This window comes from Schistocerca americana, chromosome 7 (genome assembly GCF_021461395.2).
Source record: "Schistocerca americana isolate TAMUIC-IGC-003095 chromosome 7, iqSchAmer2.1, whole genome shotgun sequence".
Lineage (NCBI taxonomy): Eukaryota > Metazoa > Arthropoda > Insecta > Orthoptera > Acrididae > Schistocerca > Schistocerca americana.
This window is the reverse complement of record NC_060125.1, coordinates 449,644,050-449,670,111: the sequence shown is the minus strand read 5'-3', so window position 1 is coordinate 449,670,111 and position 26,062 is coordinate 449,644,050. Positions and strand designations below refer to the sequence as shown.

General features: G+C 39.7%; 1 protein-coding gene across 3 annotated transcripts in view; it reads right to left on the bottom strand.

Moving 5' to 3' along the window:
* Positions 1-6,242: 6,242 nt before the first annotated feature.
* The window catches only part of LOC124621758 (DENN domain-containing protein Crag), a 315,880-nt gene continuing 296,060 nt past the window's right edge, over positions 6,243-26,062 (bottom strand). For all 3 annotated transcript variants that reach the window (XM_047147171.1, XM_047147172.1, XM_047147173.1), the window contains 6 exons: positions 23,404-23,574; positions 23,151-23,318; positions 18,410-18,504; positions 9,692-9,867; positions 9,427-9,606; positions 6,243-7,383 (listed from right to left, as the gene is read on the bottom strand). In XM_047147171.1, coding sequence (XP_047003127.1) covers positions 9,470-9,606; positions 9,692-9,867; positions 18,410-18,504; positions 23,151-23,318; positions 23,404-23,574 — 747 coding nt within the window. In that variant the 3' untranslated portion in view covers positions 6,243-7,383; positions 9,427-9,469. The remainder of the gene's footprint in view (positions 7,384-9,426; positions 9,607-9,691; positions 9,868-18,409; positions 18,505-23,150; positions 23,319-23,403; positions 23,575-26,062) is intronic.

The following is a 26,062-nucleotide window of genomic DNA, read 5'->3' as shown; positions in this document are numbered from 1 at the left end:
AAAATATAGACTCGTGCACAGTCGGTTGTTACCCTTACTGTTGCAACATCATAGAAAAATGGCAAATTTTGCTCGCTTGGCTCCATTATTAAATATAACCCTGACAGTAGTTCCTTCTGCACCTTGCACAACCCCCGTAGGCCTTGCAATGCGTGATGCAGCGCTTCTTGCAGATTCGTTATTACTCCCTGCACATACCACACACTGTCAGCTACTCCTTGCAAAAGTCTGGTTACCACCACCCTGCTATCTAGTACTTCTAGATGCCCCTGTACGGTTCCCAGGTTACGCTTTATTATGTCTTCCAACACCTTAGCGTATTCCACTACCTGCCCTGCTGATGTGCGGAGCAACCATGTGTTATTCAGGACTTCCCCTTCCAATGTCCCTATCTGAGTTGCATGCCAAGCTTCCATTACCCTACTCTCCTCTGCGAGTTGTCTCACTGCTTCCACCATGTTGTTCAGTTCTTTTATATCGCTTTCATCTGCGGTTCCAAAAACTGTCTTTAAAATTTTTCCCCTACGTTCAGCCATTCTCGTTTCCGTCTTACCCGTGGCACCACTTCCTCCATCTGTCCTACCTGCTTCCGTAGCATCTTATAAACCTCATGCAATTTCTTACACTCCCCTGCAACTTCCTTCAGAATTCCCTTGCCCTCTGGACATTTCCTAAGCTCTTTGAACACTTTCTTCAGCCTCCTTACTTCATTCCCCATTTCCCATATGTTCCATACCAACCTTAATGCCCACTGGTGACTCGACACCACCACATCTTCCTGCCTTGAGTACAGATCACCCTCATCCAGGTGCTGCACCCGTAAGGCATCCACCCCGATGATGAAGAGATGAATCATTGCCAATGCTCCCCTTTCAGTGACATGAGGACAGGGATCACGATCACCCTTCCTCCCTCCCTCTTCAAAAGGACTGCTGTCTGCAGCAGGCTATATTCAAAAATACATACAACGTATGAAAATACAATGCCTAATTACTCTACGCAAACCCAATGATACATGACATGAAAAAAAACTGAAAATACACCACTACTTTCTGGATCGCAAAGCATACGGTACTTCATGCTGTACTCTATCTTTCTGGTTTTCTCTGTGCTTAGCACCTCTCTTTCTTCCTCTTTTCTTCCTGGAATCACATCCGGGCAACCCTTAAATGGCCGTAACCGCCCAATGTGTACTATCGTTGTTCTAGTTGGCAGCTGAGGCTTAACATTAACGGGGAATGCGGTTTCAACAACTTGGTATGGCCCTTGATATCTTGTGAGAAACTTCTTCGTTTTCCCTTTTTGCGTATGGGAGCTGGACAGCATTACCCATTGCCCCTCTCTATACTGTGGTAACCTTCCTTCCCTCTTTACTGCATCTTCCTGTCTTTCCAAAGCCTTTGTATTCGCCTTTTGTACCCGTTTCCAAACATCCCGAATTGTCCTTGCGAACTGACGTACAGATTCATAGGTTCTTCCTTTCTGTAGCCTCGTCAAATCAAATGATGACAGCATTTTTCGCCACACACTACCTCGTATGGAGGCAAACTATTATTTGTATGGACTTTTGCATTGTATGCGCATACAATATGCTTCAAATACTCATCCCACTGATGGTGATGAGTATCCACATCTTTACGTTCAACAATTTACACAGTTGCTTCATTAAATCTGACATGAAGTTGGTCCCTTGGTGAGTAATTATTGTCTCAGGTACACCAAACTTCAAAATCCAGTTGTTTATTAACGCTTGCATGACCACTGTTGCCTGTTGACTTGGCACAGCCACCATCTCCGCATACCTCGAAAAATGGTCTATTATTTTCAGAATGAATCTGTTCCCTGATGGTGTTCACCTGAAAGGTCCTAAGACATCGATCCCAGCAAGGAAAATGGACGTGTTGCTTCCAGTAACTGTTGTAGCTCCATCTGTTTCCCACACAAATCTGCTCTCTGCGCACAAGGTATACAAATCTAGACATACTGATCCACATCTATTTTCCTTCCTCTCCACCAATACCTCTTCGCCACTCTCCTATTCTTCGCCCTACACGCTCCATGACCAGATGACATGATCGTGTGCTTCCTTTAAAACCTCATCCCTCAACTTTGCTGGCACTACTACCCTTGGCCCTAACTTCATTTCCCTGCACAGAAGACCATCGTACATATTAAATTGTGGCTGTGTCCATACAATTTACAATCGTTGTCCACGTCCTGTAATTCTTTCCATAGTGCTAGGTCATAACCTAGGACTTCTACTTTTGCCACCTTCCTACTTAGTGCATCTGCATTACTGTGCTTCTTCCCAGGCTTGTGCACCACTTTGTAGTGAATTCACAAAGCCTCACAGCCCATCTAGCAAGTCTAGTGGATGGATCCTTCAACCACTTCAATGCAGCATGTCCATCACTATCTGAAATCTTCTCCCATACAAATAACATTTAAAATATGTGATTCCATAGATTACGCTAAGCATCTCCCTCTCAAATGTTGAGTAATTTCTCCTGCTGTGTTTGACTGCCTAGACGCATACGCTACAAGATGTTCCTTCCCATCAATTTCCTGACTAAAAACAGACCCTAATGCTAATACTAGTACAAACTCCTTTTCAAAATCTGGAAACACAACAACCGGACTTGATGTTAACACTTCTTTCAGTTTGTCAAATGCTTTCCGACACTCTTCTGTCCACTCAAATTTCCTTCTGTAACAACTGTGTCAATGGCTGTGCCAAATCCCTTCACGAACTTTCGATAGAAATTGCAAATTCCAATGAATGATTGCACTTCCTTAACTGTTTTTGGTTCCCGAAAATCCCTTACAGCCTGTACCGACCTCGGATCTGTCCTTACTTATAATATAACCCAAATATTTTATTTCTTCTAATGCAAAATGACACTTCTCCAGGCTCAACGTCAAACGAGCTGCTCTTAACCTCATAAAGACTTCCCTTAACTGCTGCCTATGTTGCTCCATACTACTTGAAAACACTATAATGTCATCCAAATAGACCAGACACTGCTGTGCGTCTCTGTTTTGCCATTAGCGCCGCTTCGCATCACATACTCATAACCCGCTAGGTTGGCCAGTGGGCGCCTTCTGCCTGTGATTTGCGACAAGCAAAACCACTACGTATACTCTTTCAGCAATTTGATGGCCCTGTCGCCTCTATTCTGCTTTGCACGGTTAGTATGTGTAACTCCCTGCAATCTGGCCCGCACCTGGCTGTAACTTGTGCTCAGAATATTGCACAAAACTAACTTTCCCTATCCTAAATGGTGGTGCCGCTACAGTATGTTCATAGATACCTGTACCTTTATATCTTCTGTACTCGTGTCACCCCTTGAAGTCATGGTTGTGCTATGTAGTACCACTTGTACCTATACTGAACTTCTTCACCGTCTGCAGGAAAGTGGTGTGCTAATGGAAGATTATGTTTGCTATTTGCTAGCTACAAAATCACATAACCACTCCTTTTCAACACCTGTATGTATTTAACTGTCTCAAAAACATTTCAGCATATCAGTTAAACATTCACATTTAAGCTCTTAGCAACCAAACTTGTTGACAGATAGATCATTAGTATCCCAAAATCAAGAAGTACGTAAGTAATCCCACATCATCTTCTTTTGTTTTTATTTTCAGAACAACGGCAATTGTTGTTCTGACCTCTTCCTCTTTGGCATCCACAGCACCACCAAGTTACAATGTCAAAGTGTAAATAACTCCTGCCCCTAAATTAAAACACTCACCCTCTCCATCGCATCTTGTGGCTGTACTATGTTAACGTGTGCATTAAAAAAAAAAAAATAAATAAATGCGTACACAGTATGCATATTTTCCTCTACCACTATTACCATGAATTAAGGTTTTTGCATAATCTTCTGCCACTGGCACATTGGAAAGGAAGTGGGACATGTTGCTACCTTGAATAGCAACATGTACCACCACATTACCCATTCCACTTTTGAAATTCTCTAACCTACCTACCCGATATTTCATACCCTGACTTGTAGAATACCAGCTTCTTCTTTTTTTCTCTTAATGATGAGAGGGACTATTTTACCTAAGAGGATGCCATCATCATTTAACCACACAGAACTACATGCCCTCAGAAAAAGTAATAGGTGTGGCTTCCCCATGCTTTCATAATTTATGCAATATAAAATCAAAGAGTACACTCACCATTATCAGTATTTCATTTTGCTCTAAGGTTGTGAACACATCTGCTGACTACAGCTATACAAGCTTATAAATGGGGGCAATTCTGTTGTTTTCACCTATGTTCAGTAGAGTGAGCCTTTCTGTTTTGTTTGGTTTTCTTAGTGGGACATCATTCCCCTTCTGTCCTGCTGTCTTTGGTTTGCTGATTCCACCTTTGGATTCACAAACTGTGTTGGATTTGTTGTTGACAACAGGTATGGTCAGTCTATGAATAATTTACAACATTCTGCATTCTCTGAAAGTTCATTGAAAAGTTTAGAAATTAATATATTTAGAAACAAAAATGCTTTTTGCAAAATGTTTGGTGTGTGTGTGGGGGGGGGGGGGGGGGGGCGTATTAGCCCACGTCCCCCACTGCCAACACTGGAACTGCATTTGTATGCAACTAAGGTATTTGGCTTGTTGACAGTTAATTCACTGTATTGATGATGGCTTAGGTTGTGAGGGGGCAGAAATAAACTGCCTCATTGTGTGTGCCTTCATACATAAATTTACAGGAAGATATAAATGACAAAGTCTGCCTCCACACCTGAGTGACCAGTGAAGGTGGCTGCCATGCAGCACGCAGAGGACATCGGTTTGATTTGCGGTCCTGCTAAGGATTTTTCTTTGGTGAGAGGTCAGGTATAGAGTGCAGTCAGCCTCATGATGCCAATTGAACACATGCCCCTCCATACCATATCTGCATGGCACCACAAGACAGAGGATGAAACGGCAATCAGTTGCCATCCCTTGGACGAGGAGCTTGTTTTTATAAATGAAAAGCCTGTGCATAAATTTCTGTATCTTATATTGTTCCTTGGATACTAAATGGATGATGATTCTTCTTAGTATTGAGGGATCTGTCTCTGTGACAGATAAAAGGTTCCTTGCTTGTTTGTTTGTGTAACAAATTTTGCTTCTTGTCTTTAAAGCATTTTTACACAGGCAGATCCCAGATACTAATAACATAGACATAATAGAGAGCCTGTTGTAGTTAGTGAAAAATCCTCTGCAAAGCAACTGCAGTAGCCTTCACTCCCTCTGTTAAGGGTATTGAGGCAGGTCAGTTCACACACTGGTAGTGTTAATGTAAATATTCCTAAGGTGGTGGTGGTGGTGGTGGTGCTGGGGGAGAGAAGATACCAAAATAAGTATCATTCCATGTTTGTGTCATCCTGCTTCTCACCTTTCCTCACTTTCCACTTGATAATATGTTATCACACACGCACCTCTGTTTCATATGTCTGTCCATGATCAACTTGTGGAAAAAGATTAATTTTCAACATTTAATTTTACTACAAGATTTATCTTTAGAGTAAGTGAGAATACTTCATTCACAAAATTTGTAAAATATAGCATTTCATGTAACAGGCTGGAGCAAATTATACTATCAATTTCATAAAACTCTATGTAGTTCCACTACAAGATGGGTGATTTATCATTAACAGTTATTGCCCAGTGTGCTGTAACTATTCTGACATGAAGACAGAAGGAGCACACTAAATTCAAACTTAGAAGGAGTAGGTTTCAGATGCTGAAATGGGCACCGTGTTTTCAGTAACTGTGTTAAGCAGTTCTTCATACCAGAACATTTTGAACTTATGACCAGCTGGCCTATAAAAATATCAGTGTGATACTATTAACCTAACTTTTTAATTATTTGATTTCTTGCTCTTATACTCACAATTACAGGGTGTTTGCATATATGTCAGACTAATATAAGATGTTGAGAATTTTGAAACACATTCTAAGAAAACATCTTAGAGGTGGTCTCAAGAGAGAAAAAAAAGGGGGGGGATGTTAATTGTTGGAAGTAATAAGGTGGAGGCTGGAGAAACTTGTTGGGCTATTCAGATGTCTCCTGGTTTGCCGATCAGCTTCAGTCTTGTTCCCAAGCTGTAAGGGAAGTTCCTGGCATTCAATCTGAAACATGGTTTCAATCTATCTAGATTTTTCATGAGTGTGTACAATCTGTTGTACTGAAAGTTTAATTGTGGAGGGAGTTAAGGAGAAACAAAATAATCTTTCTGATCACTTTTAAGTAAAATACATATTTTACTGACAATTTTTTACATTTTATTTTTTCACATACAAAAATATATATTAAAATTTAAATCAAGAATTTTGACAGTACATGTACATGATGATATAAATACGTTAATTATAAAACAAAGTGAAATGTGAAAATAATGGTTCAAAACCGGGATTCAAGCAATAGTTCATTCCATATAAATATGTTTGAGTTTCCAACTTAACAAAATACTGGAAGTCAACACTACAATCAATTAACATAATCAGAAATCACAACCAGTGTGGTGAAGCAATATATACCACCACCATTTATCAATTTGCAACGAAACAAGTAGGCCTTAAAATTCATCTGTTTATATACATTGTTTTGTTTTTAAAAATTTTACAACAATCATACATTCAAAACAAGCAACGATTCAATTAGGATCACATTATTTAACAAGCACAATTTTCTGAGCAGTAAAATAGAATGCATTTTGTTCTGAATAGTGAATCACAGAAAAAGGAGCATAAATATTTATAATATATACAGCGTACTCAAATTCTTCCTGAAATGTGAGTGAGGCATTTGTAATTATAATTCAAAGTACATTATGCTTACAAAAATATTTTTGTGATGTTTGCGGTTTAGAAAAACACTTTCCATTTTATTAGCTCTTCTGGATTTAATATTGTCTACAATATAACATCAAACAGTCTTTATTCAGTTGCAGGTACCATATTAATGCAATTCTCTCTCGTGTTGGAGAGAGACTGCAGATACCATACTGGAAAGTGAGGCCACTGCATTTAAAATCCAAAAACTCAACAAGTAGCTGCATATTTTTGCAGAAGCATAAAAATATCTGCTGCATTTGGTGCACCAGAGAACACACATTCTTACATTCTCAAGCCTATAAGATTAAAATATTTTAAAAACTCTGCACTGCTTTGCCAAAAGCATAGCAGAAAAATAGTTTGGACATCAATATTTTGAGTTAACCCAAGTCAAATTTTTACAGCTCCTTCTCAAAAAATTTTTACATGTCATTGTAAATATGTACTCAATTCTATATAAAAATGCTGCAAAGTATGGTTAATCCTCAGCAGGTTATACCCAAAATTGTTCATGGTGGCGGTGTAACATCACATTAAGTTATGGACCTGAAAAGAATTGTGAATTTCAATGTGGAATCTTGTCGGGCAATGAACTCAAGGTAGTGCAATGCTATCTTAAACTAAAGACTAAATTCAGAATATTTCATTTCTTAAATATTTGTATGCATTGGACAAAAGCTTTCACAAAAACTGACGGCAAAACATGGATAGGCGCATAAGTATGTTAATTTGATGATACAGAATATAGTTCACTACTTAATGTTGCAGTATGTGGTTCTGGAGAAGTTTAGATGTAAATAGATGCAGCATTTTGCAACTACTGCAGAGCCTATTATTTATTGCGTATATGCCTGGATCAGAATAACAAAGTGATTGACAGTTGAGCATAGAAGGGGGCAATGTTCTCAGTTCACCATTATATGGATGTATGGTTTCATACTGGTTTCACTCAAATGGTCCTCTGCTACTTGTACATTATTGCATTAGTTTGGTGTGATTATAATAGCCTCCTTGCTTTTCTGTTAACTATTACAGCTAGTTTCAGATATTCTGTTGTGTAAAATGCATGCTGCAGAAAAACAGTGAAAACTGATCAACAATTAGTTGTTTACAACTGACTGTGGTAACTAAATCTTGTAGTAGCAAATTAAAGTGACAGCAGTGAATAGAAGAGACAGTGTGACAAAGCTCCTTTCCTGTTTGGTAGGTTGTTATTCTGATACAGGCATACGTGACAAGATCAGAGACCAGATAGATCATCTTTGGGGCCTCATGGCAAAAATGAAGATTAATTTATGAATATATTTTTAGGTGTTTTATGACACGAAGTACACATTTATATTACCGGGAGACGTAAGAGCTGGCAAGTACTTATCTCCCTGAAGGGGTTGTGGAAAGGTTGGAAAAAGGAAAAAAAAAAATAGGTGGGGGTGGGGGGGGTGGGTGTAAGATACGAGAGAGAGAGAGAGAGAGAGAGAGAGAGAGAGAGAGAGAGGGGGGGGGGGGGGGCAGGTCATGCCAGAATATGGTTAGAGATAAAGGCCATGTGTGCTTGCTTGTGCAAATGTGTGTGTGCATGTTCTTATCTTTTGTGAAGAAGGCATTGGCTGAAAGTTCATTTGTAACAGTCTTTTCATTGTACTTGCCTACAACTCAACGTGTCATCTTTATGGTGAGCAGTGATCTATCCTCTTCATAATATTGTTGAAATTACAACCTGGTCTTTCCATTGTTTGATTTTGTTCAACTAATATTACCTTTAGTCCACTTTTGTTCATTTTGTGTGTTATCAGTGCAGCAAGCAGATAAAATTATATAAATTTTATCACATTAGTTTTAACTGCAAGTCATGCTTGGTCAACATTAAATCTAACAATACAAAACACCAGGATGGAATAAACCATATGTTTAGATATATACATGCAACTTTAATTAATATCCTATTAACAGTTCAAATTACAATGTTCAAAACGGAAGGAAAGATAACTTTGAGTGACTTGTAACTTCCAGGGTTGGAAGATGACTGAATCCAACACCAAGCAACTATGAAACAGCAAAGTTAGCTGGTGAAAGAGGGTCAGCAGAAATAATAGCAACAGGGTTGAAACGAACATTTAAAATTAAGGAACTGTGGACATCTTTCTGATACTAACAAAATGCAAATTTTTGAATGTAGCTTGTCAAGTTAAGTAACTTTAAGATGGTAATGCATTGAAGGAATGTTCTATATCAAACACAATGTATTTGTTAGTGCTGTCAGTTAGGAATGAGTATTATGAAGGAGTCATTAGGACACTTCATGCTGAATAACTCATCCACAGCAAACAGTTTTTCCAAAAAGAGTAGTGCAAGATGTGTAATGCACTCAGGGGACAAGGTTTCAGACTGCAACAAAGCCTGAGAAAGGTATGACGTAATGAAGAAACAGTTTTAAAACAGGGAAAATGTCACATCACAGAAAATCCTTAGCCACTACAAATAATGAATATGAACTTTTTAAGGGATTTAACACCTGAAACCAATGTTACATCAGTAAGAGGTGGAGCTTTGTATCAAATGTTAACTTAAAAGAAGAAAGAAAATACTTACAGTGATTTGCTTTTAAGTGCTTCACATTTAGTTACTATCTAGGTCATAACTCCAATTCTTTGAAGTAAAGCCTGCAGAAGAGTGATGCTGGTGTAAGAGGCTGATCACATTTACTGTATAATTTAAGTTCCCTCTCGGACAAACGATCATATGCTGTCACATATTCCTTATCAAATGCACCTGTAAGGAACAAAAAAAAAAACTCTTTATTTATGTCGTACATATAAAAGAAATGATAAGTCATCTCTACTGCTTGATAGCTTACTTTGGTCAATATTGTCCCTGCCCATGGCAGTGAAGGCCAAAAATAACATTTCTCTGTATAAAGAATGGCCTCTAATGACACCTCGGCCTTTCAGCTTGTGTCTTTCGATTGCTAGTTTTTTGAGTGGCTCCAAGAGGTCACTGCATCGAACTCCCAATAGAACGTGGTCCATTACTCTGAAAACAATAAGAAAACACAGAGTTAGCTGTAATATAAACTAGGACAATATAAAAATATAAAGAAAGAAAATCAAACAGATGGTATTGCCTTGTGACATAAGACTGCTTTCTAAATATATACCTACAATTACAAAGAACATTTTGAATCTCAAACTTTTAAGACCAAGAGTTCACTGCTGTGAGACAACCTTACAGAAGGAAGTGTGGAAAACAGTTAACAGTATGACAAATAGGATGAGTGGCATCTAGTAAAGAGCAGAATGCTATTTAATGTGTACTACATTAACAATAAGATAAATAGCTGCTGTGGACTCGTAATACACTGAAATCTATTGCTCACACTATAAATGACTACTGAGAGTAAAAAAGAGAGTTAGACTCACCAATACAATTTTTTTGTATTGATAAAAAAAACCTTCCTCTCAAAGAATAATTTTAGGAAATTAATGTCAAAGACAGGAAAAAAATACAGTCGCACACAATATAGATATTTTTCTTAGTTCTTCAGTAACTGAAGAGATGCAACCGTATATTAATTTGGGATGCTGGTATTTCTCATTTACACCAAACACCTGCTATTTATCAACTACTATTTGTTCAATGTTTGTAGCAGTACACAAAAGCTGCAAAGAATAACATGTATTTGTGTAGGAATGGAGGCATTTTTATGTCCACATTACTAACAGGGATTTTCACCACCACCTACTACAGTCCGGTCACAATCGCCACCTATCCCATCCTGTGAAACCAGTCATGTGGTCTACAATCTAAGCTGCAACCACTGTGCTGAATTCTACGTGGGCATGAAAACCAACAACCTGTCTGTCTACATGAATGGCCACTGTCAAACTGTGGCCAAGAAACAAGTGGACCACCCTGTTGCTAAACGCACTGCCAAACACGACATCCTTCATTTCAATGACTGCTTCATGGCCTGTGCCATATGGAACCTTCCCACCAACACCAGCTTTTCTGAACAGTGCAGGTGGGAACTTTTCCTGCAGTACATCCTGTGTTCCCGTAATCTTTCTGGCCTCAACCATCGTTAGTCACTGTCCTCACCCATCCAGGAGCACTACACAGCCATCATACCACCACCACCATTACACTCAGTCTCTATTTCTCTCCTTTTTTGCTACTTCCCCTCCCCTGCCCTCCATCTAACCTGCAGGACTTCACTGTCTGCCAACCCACTGTACTACCCTTCCCCCTTCCCACCCCAGCCTCCTCCTTACCCCCACCAGTTGCCACTCCCATCACGCACTGGTGTTGCTGCTCACAGTGTGGTTTCAGTTGCCCGAGACTGCAGTTATGTGTGTGAGTAGCGTTTGCGTGTGTGTGTGTGCATGTGTGTCTGTTGTTGATGAAGGCCTTAATGGCCAAAAGCTATAATTATGAGAGTCTTTTTGTTGTGCCTATCTGTGACTCAGCATCTCCACTATATGGTGAGTAGCAACTTTCCTTCTCATAATATTGCTACAGGAAAAATGAATTGATATGTAGAATATTTTGGACAAGACTAACTACCGAGGACAGGCAAAAGGTTTTAGATTAATCCTTCTGCTAGACCCCAGACATATCTGCTGCTGTTAATGAAAATTTGAGAGCATGAATGACCCCTAATCAAGCCATAATACTTGGAATATTTAACTATCTCATACTGATCAAGGTGACACAATAGTTACGGCACTGGACTTGGTTTCGGGTGGAACAGGGTTGAAAATCCCATCCAGTATGCTGATTTAGGTTTTCAACAGTTTGCCTATATTGATTAACATGTATGCAAACATGGTTCCTTTGAACTGAATGTGTCCATATTCCATATAGTTTCCCATCTGGTCACCCTATGGTAGTCCCATTAGGGGCTCATTCCACACACTTAAGCAGTATTCTTTATGATGTGTCCCATGGGTATTTTGTATGCAGTTTGTTTTGTAGATCGATTGTATTTTCCTAGTACTCTACCAATGAACTGCAGCCTGCCACCTGCTTTAATTATGACTAAGTGTATAAGATTGTTCCCCTCATATTCATATAAACTGTTACACCCAGATATTTACATGAACTGACTGATTCCAATTGTAACTGATTGATATTATAGCCACAGCATACTTCATTTTTTTGTTTTTATGAGTGCACAAAAATTTACACTTCTGAACATTTAAAGCAAATTGCCAATCTTTGCACCACTTTGAAATATTATCAAGATCTGGCTTAATATTTGTGCAGCTTCTCTCAGACAATGCTTCATTATAGACAACTGCATAATCTGTGAAAAGTCTGAGGTTGCTATTAAAATAGTCTGCAAGGTCATTAATATACCACATGAACAGCAAAGATCCCAACATCCTTCCTGGCATGCACTCGAAATTACTTTTATCTCTATTGATGATTCCCCATCCAAGATACTAAGCTGCACCCTCCCTATCAAAAAACCCTCAATCCAGTCACAACTTTTGCTTGATATCCAACACGATTGTACTTTTGATATTAAGTGTAAATGCGGTACTTAGTCAAATGCTTTTCAGAAATCGAGAAAGACTGCATCTACCTGACTGCCTTGATCCACAGCTTTCAGTATGTCATGTGAGAAATGTGCAAGTTGGATTGCACAAAATCAGTGTTTTCAGAATACACCCTGTTTCTCTATTCAAGATACTGCATTATGTTGGAGCCCAGAATATGTTCTCAGATTCTACAACAAATGGATGTTAGGCATTTAGTTTGTGGGTCACTTCTGCTACTCTTTTTGTGGACAGGTGTGACCTGTGCTTTCTTCCAGCTACTGGGCATGGTTTTTGTTCAAGGGATCTACAGCAGATTATTGTTACAGGAGAGGCTAACTCAGCAGCAAATTCAATATTCCAATGCCACTTACACTAATGACTATGTCATTCACCTATGCAGTGGCACAAGAATTAAATTGCAACAATATTCCTGCATTTTCCTTTGGGATGGAAAATTTGAAAATGTAGTTAAGTTCACTACTGGCCATTAAAATTGCTACACCAAGAAGAAATGAAGATGATACACGGGTATTCATTGGACAAACATATTATACTAGAAGTGACATGTGATTACATTTTACACAATTTAGGTGCATAGATCCTGAAAAATCAGTACCCAGAACAACCACCTCTGGCCGTAATAACGGCCTTGATACGCCTGGGCAGTGAGTCAAACAGAGTTTGGATGGAGTGTACAGGTAGAACTGCCCATGCAGCCTCAACACGATACCACAGTTCATCAAGAGTAGTGACTGGTGTATTGTGACGAGCCAGTTGCTCGGCCACCATTGGACCAGACGTTTTTAATTGGTGACAGATCTGGAGAACGTGCTGGCCAGGGCAGCAGTCGGACATTATCCTGCTGAAATGTAGGGTTTCGCAAGGATCGAATGAAGGGTAAGCCATGGGTCGTAACACATCTGAAATGTAACGTCCACTGTTCAAAGTGCCATCGATGTGAACAAGAGGTGACCGAGACGTGTAACCAATGGCACCCCATACCATCACGCCGGGTGATAAGCCAGTATGGCGATGATGAATACATGCTTCCAATGTGCGTTCACCGCGTTGTCGCCAAACACGGATGCGACCATCATGATGCTGTAAACAGAATCTGGATTCATCCAAAAAATGACGTTTTGCCATTCGTGCACCCAGGTTCGTCGTTGAGTACACCATCGCAGGCGCTCCTCTCTCTGATGCAGCGTCAAGGGTAACCGCAGGCACGGTCTCTGAGCTGATAGTCCGTGCTGCTGCAAATGTCGTCGAGCTGTTCGTGCAGATGGTTGTTGTCTTGCAAACGTCCCCATGTGTTGACTCAGGGATCGAGACGTGGCTGCATGATCCATTACAGCCATTCGGATAAGATTCCTGTCATCTCGACTGCTAGTGATACGAGGCCGTTGGGATCCAGCACGGCGTTCCGTATTACCCTCCTGAACCCACCAATTCCATATTCTGCTAACAGTCATTGAATCTCGACCAACGCGAGCAGCAATGTCGCGATACGATAAACCACAATTGCGATAGGCTACAATCTGACCTTTATCAAAGTCGGAAACATGATGGTACGCATTTCTCCTCCTTACATGAGGCATCACAACAATGTTTCACCAGGCAATGCCATTCAACTACTGTTTGTGTATGAGAAATCGGTTGGAAACTTTCCTCATGTCAGCACATTGTAGGTGTCGCCACCAGCGCCAACCTTGTGTGAATGATCTGAAAAGCTAATAATTTGCATATCACAGCATCTTCTTCCTGTTGGTAAAATTTCGCATCTGTAGCACATCATCTTCATGGTGTAGCAATTTTAATGGCCAGTAGTGTATTTCAGCTTTCGCTTTGCTACCCAAAATTTCAGTTTCTGTCACAACCAAGAGTGTTTGGAGCCGAAGTTTGATGCCATTAACAACTTTTACATATGACCAGAATTTCTTTGGGTTTTGTGAAAGAGCTTTTGACATTATTCTACTACAGAAACCATTGAAGGCTTCACACATTGCTCTCTTGACAGCTAAATGCATTTCATTTGGCACCAACCTATTTATAGTACTATGCTTTTTTCATAAATATTATGCAGTAGTATCTGCTTCTTTACAGCAACTGTGTACTACAGAGGGTCGCTACCATCATGAACTGTTTTACTGTGTACATATTTATCCAGTGCGTGGTCAACTATCCTTCTAAACTTGAGTCCTGAGCTAAAAGTTACAATTTCCTCATTGAGATATGACACTACTCCTCCTTCATTTCTTTTCCTTCTTTCTACTTGCTTCATTGCCCTTTGTACTTTGGTAACCACTGTTGCTGCAACTGCCACATGTTCACTAATATTAGTATTGGGGCGGACATCCTCAAAGAGATCAAGTCTATTTGTTGCTATTACATCTAATCTATTTCCATCATGAGAGGGTTTCTGAACTGTTCTAGGTAGTTTTCACGGAAGTAGTAATGTTACACAGGAAATTATCACACCCAGCACTAAGAAAAACACACTTTAATTACTGAAATTGATTGTTGGATGGTTAAGTTTTCTCTGATGATTACAGTGTGATTGAGGAACTTCCATACCAGTGAAATGAGGTTTCCTGTAAAATTTTTCATTACACCAGAAGTGAGTCAGGTGGTTGGTAGGATTCAGTTATAATTTAGTATGTGAGCTTCATTACTTTTTAGGAGCACGTTGTTATTGCTTCAACATTTACTCACTATGATTTTAATTCTCCCGCATATACAGGGGGGTGAGAGTGGAGGGATTTCTTTGGATCTAACAATGATAGTTCCTGGTCTCCTACAGATATCATTATCTGGATAGGATGGGGAGTTGCCCAATCTAAGAAACCCAACACACCTGACTCAATAAGGAGGACCCTACTGTTCTCAGCTAGATGGCACATGTCTACGAAGTTACAGAACCTTTGAAGTCTCTGGTTCAGGCTTGCCACTCGACTCAGGACCAGATCTGTTCTGAGCAAAAAAGCTGCCGGTTGTGAACGTCTGTGAGCAAGGATGGTATTCTCAACCTTCTCTGCCATTTGCTGTAATGATCCAAGTATGACCTTGAGCTAGATGACAAGCATCATTTGTCAGCATGTACCACAATCTGCACTTGGTTGTGCCTCGTCCCTTCAATGGCTGCCAGAATAGCCTCTTCCCACAATGCTGAATGAGGCCCCCAGGCATACACACTGAGTGCACAGTGTTCTTTCTCATCCCTTACAGTCATTTCCCTAAATGGTGCCATTATTAGCTGTACATTTCAACTGCCAAAGATAATGGACTCCCACCTTTTTGTGTTTGAGTCCCCTTGGCATGGGTTGTGTTTGAGTCCCCTTGGCATGGGATGCAGCATGTTTTTCAACAGGTAAAGCGAGTCTCACTGGCTCAGATTCAGCAGAAGACAGCACCTCAAACTTGTTGATTAGTGTGGTGGATGTAACATCCTGAGTTCTCCTGGTCCTTCTTTCCCCTGTACAGGACTTCTAGAACCACCACTGATATGCTATCAACAGTGAAGTGGAAAAGTAGTTACAGATTCTGTATTTCCTCCAGAAGTGAAAGTGTTCCTCCTCTCTCCCTCCCACTTAACCAACCCCCTGGTCACCTTCCAGTAATTCCTTACATCCAACTTGGCCTCACCATCCTTCTCCAGGTCTCTTCAAAGAACACAAATCTCCCCACGGAAGAAAGGAAAGCCACTTGCAACCACAAAACAGGTCCTGATTTAATCAACTTCTCTGTAAAAAAAGATGTACCACTGCTGTGATGAATTGCAATGATTACTAGACACCAGGCTTCTATCAACTGTCTGCCTCCATCACCTACGAACTACATGGTGCTCACGTCATTTCTACTAAGTACCTTAGGTCGATCCAGAATCTCTCCTCCGAGACCAAATCCCTCCCCCCTCCCAAAATCCATTCACCTTCCGCATGCTTCTCAAAATCCACAAACTCAACAACACTGTATGCCACAAATGCAGCTGGTCATTGCTTTCTGGCTGAAAGAATCTCCACCATTGTCAACCAAAACTAACTAACTGCCCACAGACTAGCCTCTCATATCAAAGACACAACACACTTCCTTCACTGGCTCTTGACCATCCGCACACCCCGTTATTACCTGGATCCCTTCACTCTTGATGACATTTCCCTATACACCAACATCTCTCACGCCCATGTCCTTACCACTATGGAATACTACCTCTCCCTATGTCCTTCCACCTCCACAACCACTACATGATTTCTTATACACCTTACCAACAAAGAATGGAAAAGCCAGGATGGAATGTAGAAATATTATGAGAAGGAAAGTTGCTACTCACCATACAGCGGAGATACTGAGTCACAGATAGGCACAACAAAAGAATCTGACAATTATAGCCTTCGTCAACAATAGACACACATAGGTGCGCGCACACACACACACTCACACACAACTCACACAGTTGTGTGTTTTAGTTGCGTTTGCTTAAGTGTGTGTGTGTGTGTGTGTGTGTGTGTGTGTGTGTGTACTGTTGACGAAGGCCTTAATGGCCGAAAGCTAGAATTGTGCCTATCTGCGACTCAGCATCTCCGCTATATGGTTAGTAGCAACTTTCCTTCTTGTAATATTGTTGTTAACTATATCTTTACACACAACTATTTTCCCTTTGAAAAGAAGGTACACAAACCATTCTCCTGTGCCAACCTGTTCATGGTCCTTGTAGAGGATATCTTCCTAGCTTCCCAAAACCCCAAACACCTTGTCTAGTTCAGGTTCAATGTTGATATCTTCATTATTTAGAACCTGGGCGAAGACAACCCTCTTCTCATTCCTCCTCCTCTTCCACCCACTTCACATGGTTTTCCTCTATTCAACATGCTACCTTCCTGACTTTGACCACCACCTCCCTGATGGTGCCATTCATACCTCTGTCCACTTTAAGCCTATGAACTGCCGGCAGCACCTGCACCTTGGCAGCTGTCACCCCTTGCACCCTAAAAATCAGTTCCATACAGCCTGGCCACCCATCGTCAACATATATGTAGTGATGAGAATTCCCTTGCCCAGTATGCTGATGGTCTCCCAGACAGGCACTACCCCCCCCCCCCCCCCCCGCCCCCAAACCTAGTCAATGAACACATTTCTGTGCCATATTCTCACACTTCCCCAATCCTCCCACCACCTCCAGGCATATCCCTGTGGAAGACCTAGGTGCAAGACCTGCCTGATCCCCCCATCCAGCACATCCTACTTGAGTCCTGTCACAGGCTTATTCTGTTCCATCAGAGGCAGGACCACTTGTGACAGCAGCCACGTCATACACCAGCTCTGCTGCAATTTATGCACAGTATTTTATTTGGACATAGTTATCAACTGGATGTCCATCCGACTGAATGACCATCACCAAACTGGGGTCAAAAACAGAATTGACCAACCAGTGGCAAAACACATTGCTGGGCACAAACTGTCAGAGACCAATAACTGCTTCACAACCCATGCCATCTGCATCCTTCCCTCCAGCACCAGCTTTTCTGAACTACATATATGGGTGCTATCTTTCCAACACATCCTACGCCCCTATAATCCTTCTGCCTCAGTCATCGATGACCCACTGTTCCCATACCGTCCACCCAGCAGTTTCCCCTTCCTTTGTCCTGTCACCCCTTCACAACCCATGCCTTCATGTCGCTGTCATGCACTGCACCTCGCTGGTTCCAATGCCCATGTATTGCATCCCTAGCCTGAGCACCTGCCACCTCTTCCTCCCACATTCCTATTCTGCACAACTGCTGCCTCCCTCCAAGTCACTAGCTACCTGTTCCAAACCCTTATTCATGCTTCCTGCTCCTTTTCGTGAGAGACAGCGCACGCACGCATGCATGCGATATCTAGCTTTTCAAAGGATTTATACCAAAAGCTAGCCAAGTTTTGTTCTTTTCGTGCACATGCCAACGACTCAACACTACTGCTATTCATTGAGTAGTCTCTTTTATTGCTAAATTATTTACAAAGATGTTATATTCAATACACATGATTCAACTTACCCTTTGGACACACTGGTAGGATCTGTAAGTAGAGCACTTACGAGAGAACTTGGTTCCTCATTTAGCTGCCACAACACATACATAGGCTGTCCAACCTGTAGATGGAAATGAAACAATAAGTGCTGAAACCCAGCATAAGAAACCATTCACTCTCTCCCTTGTCTTATCTTAACAGTTTCAGATACACTGTTCTATATGTGTGTGTGTGTGGGGGGGGGGGTGGGGGGGGGGTGGTAAAAGACAATAAAAGCTGGTTATTAATAAAAAGGAAAAAATTCAGTCCAGGCCTATAGTTCAGGGACCAAAGAGGAGTCCTGACACTTAATGTTGGCTCGGTGCAGCTGCTTTGTGAGTCCGCTGTGACGAATCACATAATGCAACAATGCAACATTGTTTACGTTCGTATGCCAACCAGAGTTGTGCCAAATTGATCCTGTTCCTTTGGCAGAACTGCCAAATTTGCGCACCTTGTAAAACTACTACACATCTGCAATTTTTTCTACATTGGTTTAGCTAATTTTATTATTTTGTAAGTAGGTTTAATGAAATGAAGCTTTATTGATAAATATTACTTACGTGAACTATACTGATATAAAATATTAGACACAACAAATTAAATGAGTCACCAAAGTAAATAAATCACAAGCAATATAAACTTTCTTTTAAAAAAGTGTATTTTATTGTTTATGGAGATACTGTACTTTAGTTTTAGTATGATGTATAATAAAGAAGTCCTACTAGGTTGCTTCAGCACACAATTTGACAAAGAAAAAGTACACCAAAAAACTATTTGCAATTTTCCAACACCCAAATGCGGCCAGATTTACTGTATTGCGTCAACAAGATAATTTGAAAATCGTGTCAACCTCCCAAACCTCCATTTCCAAAAGCAAAAGATCTGCAGGTACCTACTGCAATTGCTTGATGAGTATCAAACACATCATGTTGCCATCACATACTGTTCAATGAAAGAATTTAACAAAGTACAAGTTTGGCAGATGGGGCGGGGGAAGGGGTGTGTGTGTGTGTGTGTGTGTGTGTGTGTGTGTGTGTATATCTTGCCATACTTAAACTGATGGTAACACACCAGTGTTATCATAGTCTGTGTTGCAGGAGCCCTTTGTAATTCACAGTTGAATACTGGCACTAGCATTGCCAGATGCTGGCAATTTCTCACCTTACAGAGTATAGTACAGCATCACACTAGAAAACTTTTATACAGAATAAAAGAGCTCAGTTGTGAATAAAACCTGATTTGCCAATGTGGTGGTGTCATTAGCCAACATGTATTATACTTACAAGGCATTCAGTTTTTCTTTTAACTCTGATTTCATCATACCATCCCGTAAACGCACAAATTTTTTTAAAAAAGTCTTTCATTTACATTCTTTACAAGCACTCAAAACTATTTAAGAACTATTTTATCCATGACAGTTTGAGAACACTGTGGCTTTATTAGGATAAAAGCAGTGAATCATCAAACTGCAGTTAGCCATCCTTTCTTGAAGCAATAAATTTCCCTAATTATCCTAAGCCCATTAGACAGCAACAATGATTTCTTGTATGAATGCACACATTTTTATCCTTTAACAGAAAACAGTATAAGTGATTTTGTGTTTTACTAAAACTTTCAATCTGCTCATAGGGTCTATATGTTCTATTTACTTGAGGAAATGAAGTTGTTTTACTTATTTTTTTTAATTTGGGCTTTATTTATAACAAAACCATGTCCTATAGGCAGGTAAAATAGGCCACCCTAAATGAAGGGTGAGAAATGGTACATACCTTGAGGGGGTGATAGTATTAGTAATTCTGAACAAAAAATGACATATGAACATATGGTCCATTCTTCAGAGTTTTTGAGGAAACTAATGAAAACAACGCAGATGGTTCACAATCTGCCGATGATATGGATGGAGACCCTTCTCATGTACCATGCGTATTATTCATGTCTGTGGAACACCAAGCTGTGTAGCAAGTCACCTAGAGTAGGTAGCTGCACTGTGTTCTGCCATTTCAAAAGTGTTCTCAAATTCACTATGATCTTGTTGGACAGGATGTTCAGATACATCATGTATGCTGGCAAGCTTACCAGGCTTGCGCAAACTGGTCAACACCCTGCAAAATACTGTGCTATCCAGAAATCTGTAATCAGGAGGAAATCCACATTCGTATTTGCAAACAGTGGCTCTGGAATTCCAATTACAAAACCAGTAGACAAAGATCATGTGACCATGTTCTGCATGAATGAAGATGTGTGGCACCTTCACTACAATGACCTGATTGTTTCGACTATACATACAACACTGCAGTACACTGGTGCAACCACTGCAGTACTGACATGTGAGGTAAACAATGTGTACTCTTCCATGACCTGTCATCCCATCATGTGCAAGTGATGTGCGCATTGAAATAGTCAGTAAAGACAACACTACATGGCCTAATGTCACTTTGGTTGTATTCTTATGTGAGTGGTGGTGAAGGAGGATATGTGACTGACACCCATGATTTTCAAACAGCTGTATGTCGGAACAGTTAAGAAAAGGGCATATGTTCATTTGAAATTTTTTATTCAGAATCACCAATACTATCACCCCTCAAAGCATGTACCTTGTCCCTGAGTCACCCTGTATATTCAGAATGCGTAAATATATAAAGGTGAAGTTTTCTCTAAGTTATTATGAACAGTGTGGCGAATTTTATTACGTATGCTAGTAATCTTTAATGTTTATAGCTGCCCAATTACAACACTGACTGTTTTGCATCACTGGAGTCCTCTTTAAATGTTCTTTCCAATGCCACAGAAAAATACATACAGCTACAAAATGTGGGGTCATAATTTTAAGTTGTAAATGTTAAAAACCCGACGTGTGAAATTAGTAACAAAAAAATAAATTATTGTTTTTTTAAAACAGGGTACCACTCTACAGTTTTCTTCCTTACAGATATATGAGAATTAAGTGGAGTCTAGATGCCGTGCTATTTATTAATGAAAGAACTGATGATTTAGTGTGAATGTACAGTGTCTGAATACTAATCTTCACATGAACTGCAGTCAAGTATGCAAGAAAAGCAATAACTAATCCACATGGGAAAACAGAGTTATTAGTAAATTTTTGAGAATGTTGGATCACTGAAACATACAATAGTGCTTTTATCATCATCATAATCACCAGCAGCAGTAATATTTGGCACCCACTACTGGATAAAGACCACCTCCGGACCTCTTCATGCATTATGATCTTCAGTTATACAAATTCATGCTGCTATTGTTTTAATGACATCTTCACAACTTGCATTAAGTTTTCATCTCAATCTTCTCTTATCTGCTAAAATCCAGGAATGAGTTTCATTGGCCCATCTACCACCAATCTGCCCGACAACTGTTAAACTCTATTTCATTTTAAGTAGTCCACTCCAATCTGTACACTGGTTAATTTGTTTGTCTTCCTGCATCTCCATGTAACTCCCAAGATGTACATTTCTGCTGCTCATTGTTTTTGGATAGTTTTTGCAAAAAATGCCAAAGTCTCACTGCTATCAATTAAAACTGGTAATCCTTGCTGTTTGTAATTTTTTTCTTCCCCCCCCCCCCCCCCCCCTCCCCAAACACATCAGAAGCTTGGTTTCAAATACATTATTTAATTTACCAAAACCACTCCAAGATATTATACTATTCCGTTTATTTCTTTTGCTGTCCATGTAGTCATTGCCTTCAACTGTCTTAATTACAAAACAATCCAATGGATCTAAGATGCCTTTGTTAATTTTTACTATTTTTTTCTGTGTGCTGATTATACTGATCACAATATTTTTAAGGTTTACTTTCAAACTTGCTCTGTTATATTTTTTCATACATTGTTGAAAATGATTTGCAGTAGGAATCAACATCACGATGTCATGAGCAAAACAAAGCTGGCTACAGTATGTTTCATTAATGAGTATTCCTCCCTTTCTTCCAATTTAGAGATCTGAGAACCACCTCTAGGGCTCCTGAGAACAGCTGATGTCAAACTGAAGATCTAGTATTGGTGTACATATTCTTCATGCGTTGAATCAGTGCTTTATTTCTCAGTGACTGTTGTGCATATTTTTCTGACCCTGAATGAACAGCTTTTTCTAAATGTATGAATCTCAAGCATTTCTCTGTTCTCTAATTTTGTTCATAAATTGCAAAAGGAGCATTGTGCTACATTCTCTTCTACGTTTGTTCCTTTGTTTGAGTACAATTTGATGTTTTTTCATGCTGTTGGTGATAATTTTAATGAATATCAGTATATTGATGATGCTGACATATTCTAAACACACATGGTTCCTTACTTGTGAAGCAGAAATAATTCCACACTACCATTACCTCTCCTCTATCTTATTGGTTCAGCACACACTTGTAACCAGTCAGGAAGTTTCACAACAGTGCGGACACTGCTGCATAGTTAAAGATTCATTCTGGTACCATTACAGTGTTGTCAGTTACAATTAGTAACAGTTATGTTCGAGTAAAATGGCCACCAAGAATATGTGACATAAGTGTCTTTTTCAGTAAACTGAGGAACTCTCTCTTAGCAGTTGTGTAATGTTAGTGCAATGTTTAATACATATTTCTTGACTTTGGGGACATTATTATTCAGTAAACTGTCGATGTACACTTACAGAAGACAACAGTAAAGGGTATTCAAACAGTTTGTGGTAAACTAAATAATTACTACACATAATCAGCAATTATTTGTGGAGCAAGTTTTACCTCTTCATGAAGGCGAGGATTATCCCACATGCAGTGAATCAAAACATTATTGTGATCACTGTTGGCCCATGATGGATGAACAGTTCGGTTTCCTTTTTCTACAGACGCTGCATGTAAACACAAGCCAGGCAAGTGACTTACAGCTGTGATGCGTTGAAACACCCAGACCTGCAATATTCATGCAATACAAACTGCTGTATGACGAATTCAATTAATTATTTGAAATGTAATGGAAAAAGAATATTTTACCTACCATATTCCAGTATATAATTGGATGCTCATCCACAAATCGGGACTGCGTAAGACAGCTGTCTCCTTCATTGTACAAAATATTTTCAAATTCCTTTCTCAATACTAATGGATTGAGATATGGCACAGTAATTGGCTCAAGTGTAACTGGAAGATCTGCCGGAGGGTCTTCTCTCTGCAATAGAGATGCTTTTACATTTATATTGCAGTTTACACATGTTTTACAATCACTGTGTTCAGCTCACATCTATTATCCAGTTTAGTAATTAGTTGCTGGTAATGTTTTCCAGCCACTCTTGTAATATCCCTTTATAATAAATTCATGCGAGCAGCCAGAACATGATGCAGATATAAGCAAATATGTGAAACATTAGCATATCTTTATGTTAAGTCTTTTGTCCAATTACTACAGGTATGTTAATATTAGACAGCTGATGAAAGCTATGAAACACAATAGTGATTAATGTATGTGTTCTGGTATATGGGCAGAAAATGTGTTATAGATAGAATTACTGTAAACTTAAATCAGCTAGTTTCATTGTTCTGATTGTTTTGTTACTCTCCCTCTTGAATGCTGAGGGACTTTCCTCATAAGTTGTGTATTTTTTCTGAATATGCCAGCAGATGTCTTATCAGGTGACTTACCCCTTATTCACCAGCCTACACACTAGGAGTCGCTCGAGGATGTTTAATTTTCCCTATGCCAATTTGAGGTGAATGGTCTTCACAATTTACCACTGCACCTATCTTTGGCACAGAAATATGTAAACCATAGAGCTGCATTATTCTTTGGTAACATATCTTTGGATATAAGTTAAAAACATATTAAAAATTGTGTCTGACAACTCCTCCTATCCCACAGGTGATTTCTTAAATAAAGTATATATCAGCAAATGCCATCATACAACTATACACATTTTTCATAAATGTCTATTTACCAAGTACACATAGATGAATGAACGAACAAAAGCAGAAGGAATTTCAGTTTTTAGAATCAGAAGTTTTTTCATTTGGCAAATGACATGACAAGATCGCTGGTTTTTAGCTTTTGGCATCAGGTAGTTTTAGTGGAGGATTTCATTTATGGTCACCACTTCTTGAAGATCCTGTTCAAAACCTGAGCAGGGCCTCTTTGTTGCTATGTTGTATTATGTACTCTGCATTCTCTCTTAGGTTTCTAACTTCCTGCTCAGGCATTTCTACTCACTGTGAGGCATTCTGCTGCATACAAAGCCTCTGATTAAATGATTGCACAGTAGTTTGTAAATACTTCTTGACAGCTTCTATGCCATTTACATCGAGTTATTCCCAGATGTAAAGGCTACTTTCTCGGAAATGCCTGGTTCTAATGATTCTCCTAGGTACTTGATTTTTTTTCTGCCTGCCTGATTTTTCCATCATCTGCATTTACCTCTCAGGGTGGCGACTTAATGCCTGTTATAAATTTTGGTTTCTCAAATGACCTCTGGAGGCTAACCACTGCCATGTTGATTTTGAATTTATTGATTTGTTTTGTGGCTATGCCTAGGTAATCAGAAAAGATCGCAAAATCATCTGCAAAAGCTGAGCAATCAGTGTCAGACCAATGCTGCTGTACCAGTTCTGTATGCAGCAGAAGACCTGACAGTGAATAGAAATGCCTGAACAGGAAGTTAGAAGCCTAAGAGAGAACGGAGAGTGCAAAAGAACATAGCAACAAACAGTATTTTTGATATCTTCACCATGTACTGCTTTGAGCCACTGCACGAAGGGAAAAGTGGAGGTGACACGCCATCTCCTAACTTAACATCCATCCCGACCTCATAGGCACTGAAATCTACCTTCTGAATTTCACTTATGGTGCCAATCACGGTTTTTTTGGATAATTGTTTATTTTTTGTCTAAGCTGACTTATTTCAGGATTTGGTTTAGTGTATTTCAATCAACAGGGTTGTGATCCTTCATGAAATCAATGAAGGTAACTAAGAACTTCTTATCCTTAAACTTCAGGTATAAAAGAACACAGATGTAACATTGGTAACACGCACATCAAAAGAGTAGTCTTTCCTAAATCCTCCTTGATATTTCCCTTTTGTGAGTCAAACTGTTCTGCAGCCACAGAAGGCTTTAGGGAAAATCTCATACTTATCAAGGTAAATGGGATGCTAAAATGGTTGTTCATATTTTATTTTTTCATTTCTTTTTAAAGATGACAAATTCGGGCAAATGTCCAGCCACTTGGCAGTCCTCTTGTTTCCAGATCTTGTAAATGATTGCTGTCTGCTTACTGACTACTTTCTCACCTGTGTGTTTCCAGAGTTTAGCAATTTTGCATTTTTGCCAGTTTCTTTGTTGACCTTAAGGGACTGGGCGAACAGCACTTTAGTTTTCATTCACCTCTAATTCTGACCTCTCCTTTCTCTAATTCCTCTACAATTATCTTTTGACACTGCTGACACACTGAGCAGGTCAGTGACTTTTTTTAATTTGGTGAACACTAGTGGTCTACCTTGTATACATACATGTCTGGCATACAGCTTACTGTTGAGAAGTTTCACAAGAGGCCAATTTCCATGTAAACTTAAATATTTACTTTGGAAACAAACTGTAAGTTGGCACTAAGCCATTCTCTATGATATCTCTTCTCCCAGGAATGCTAGTCCACAGAGTTCAGATAGCTCATT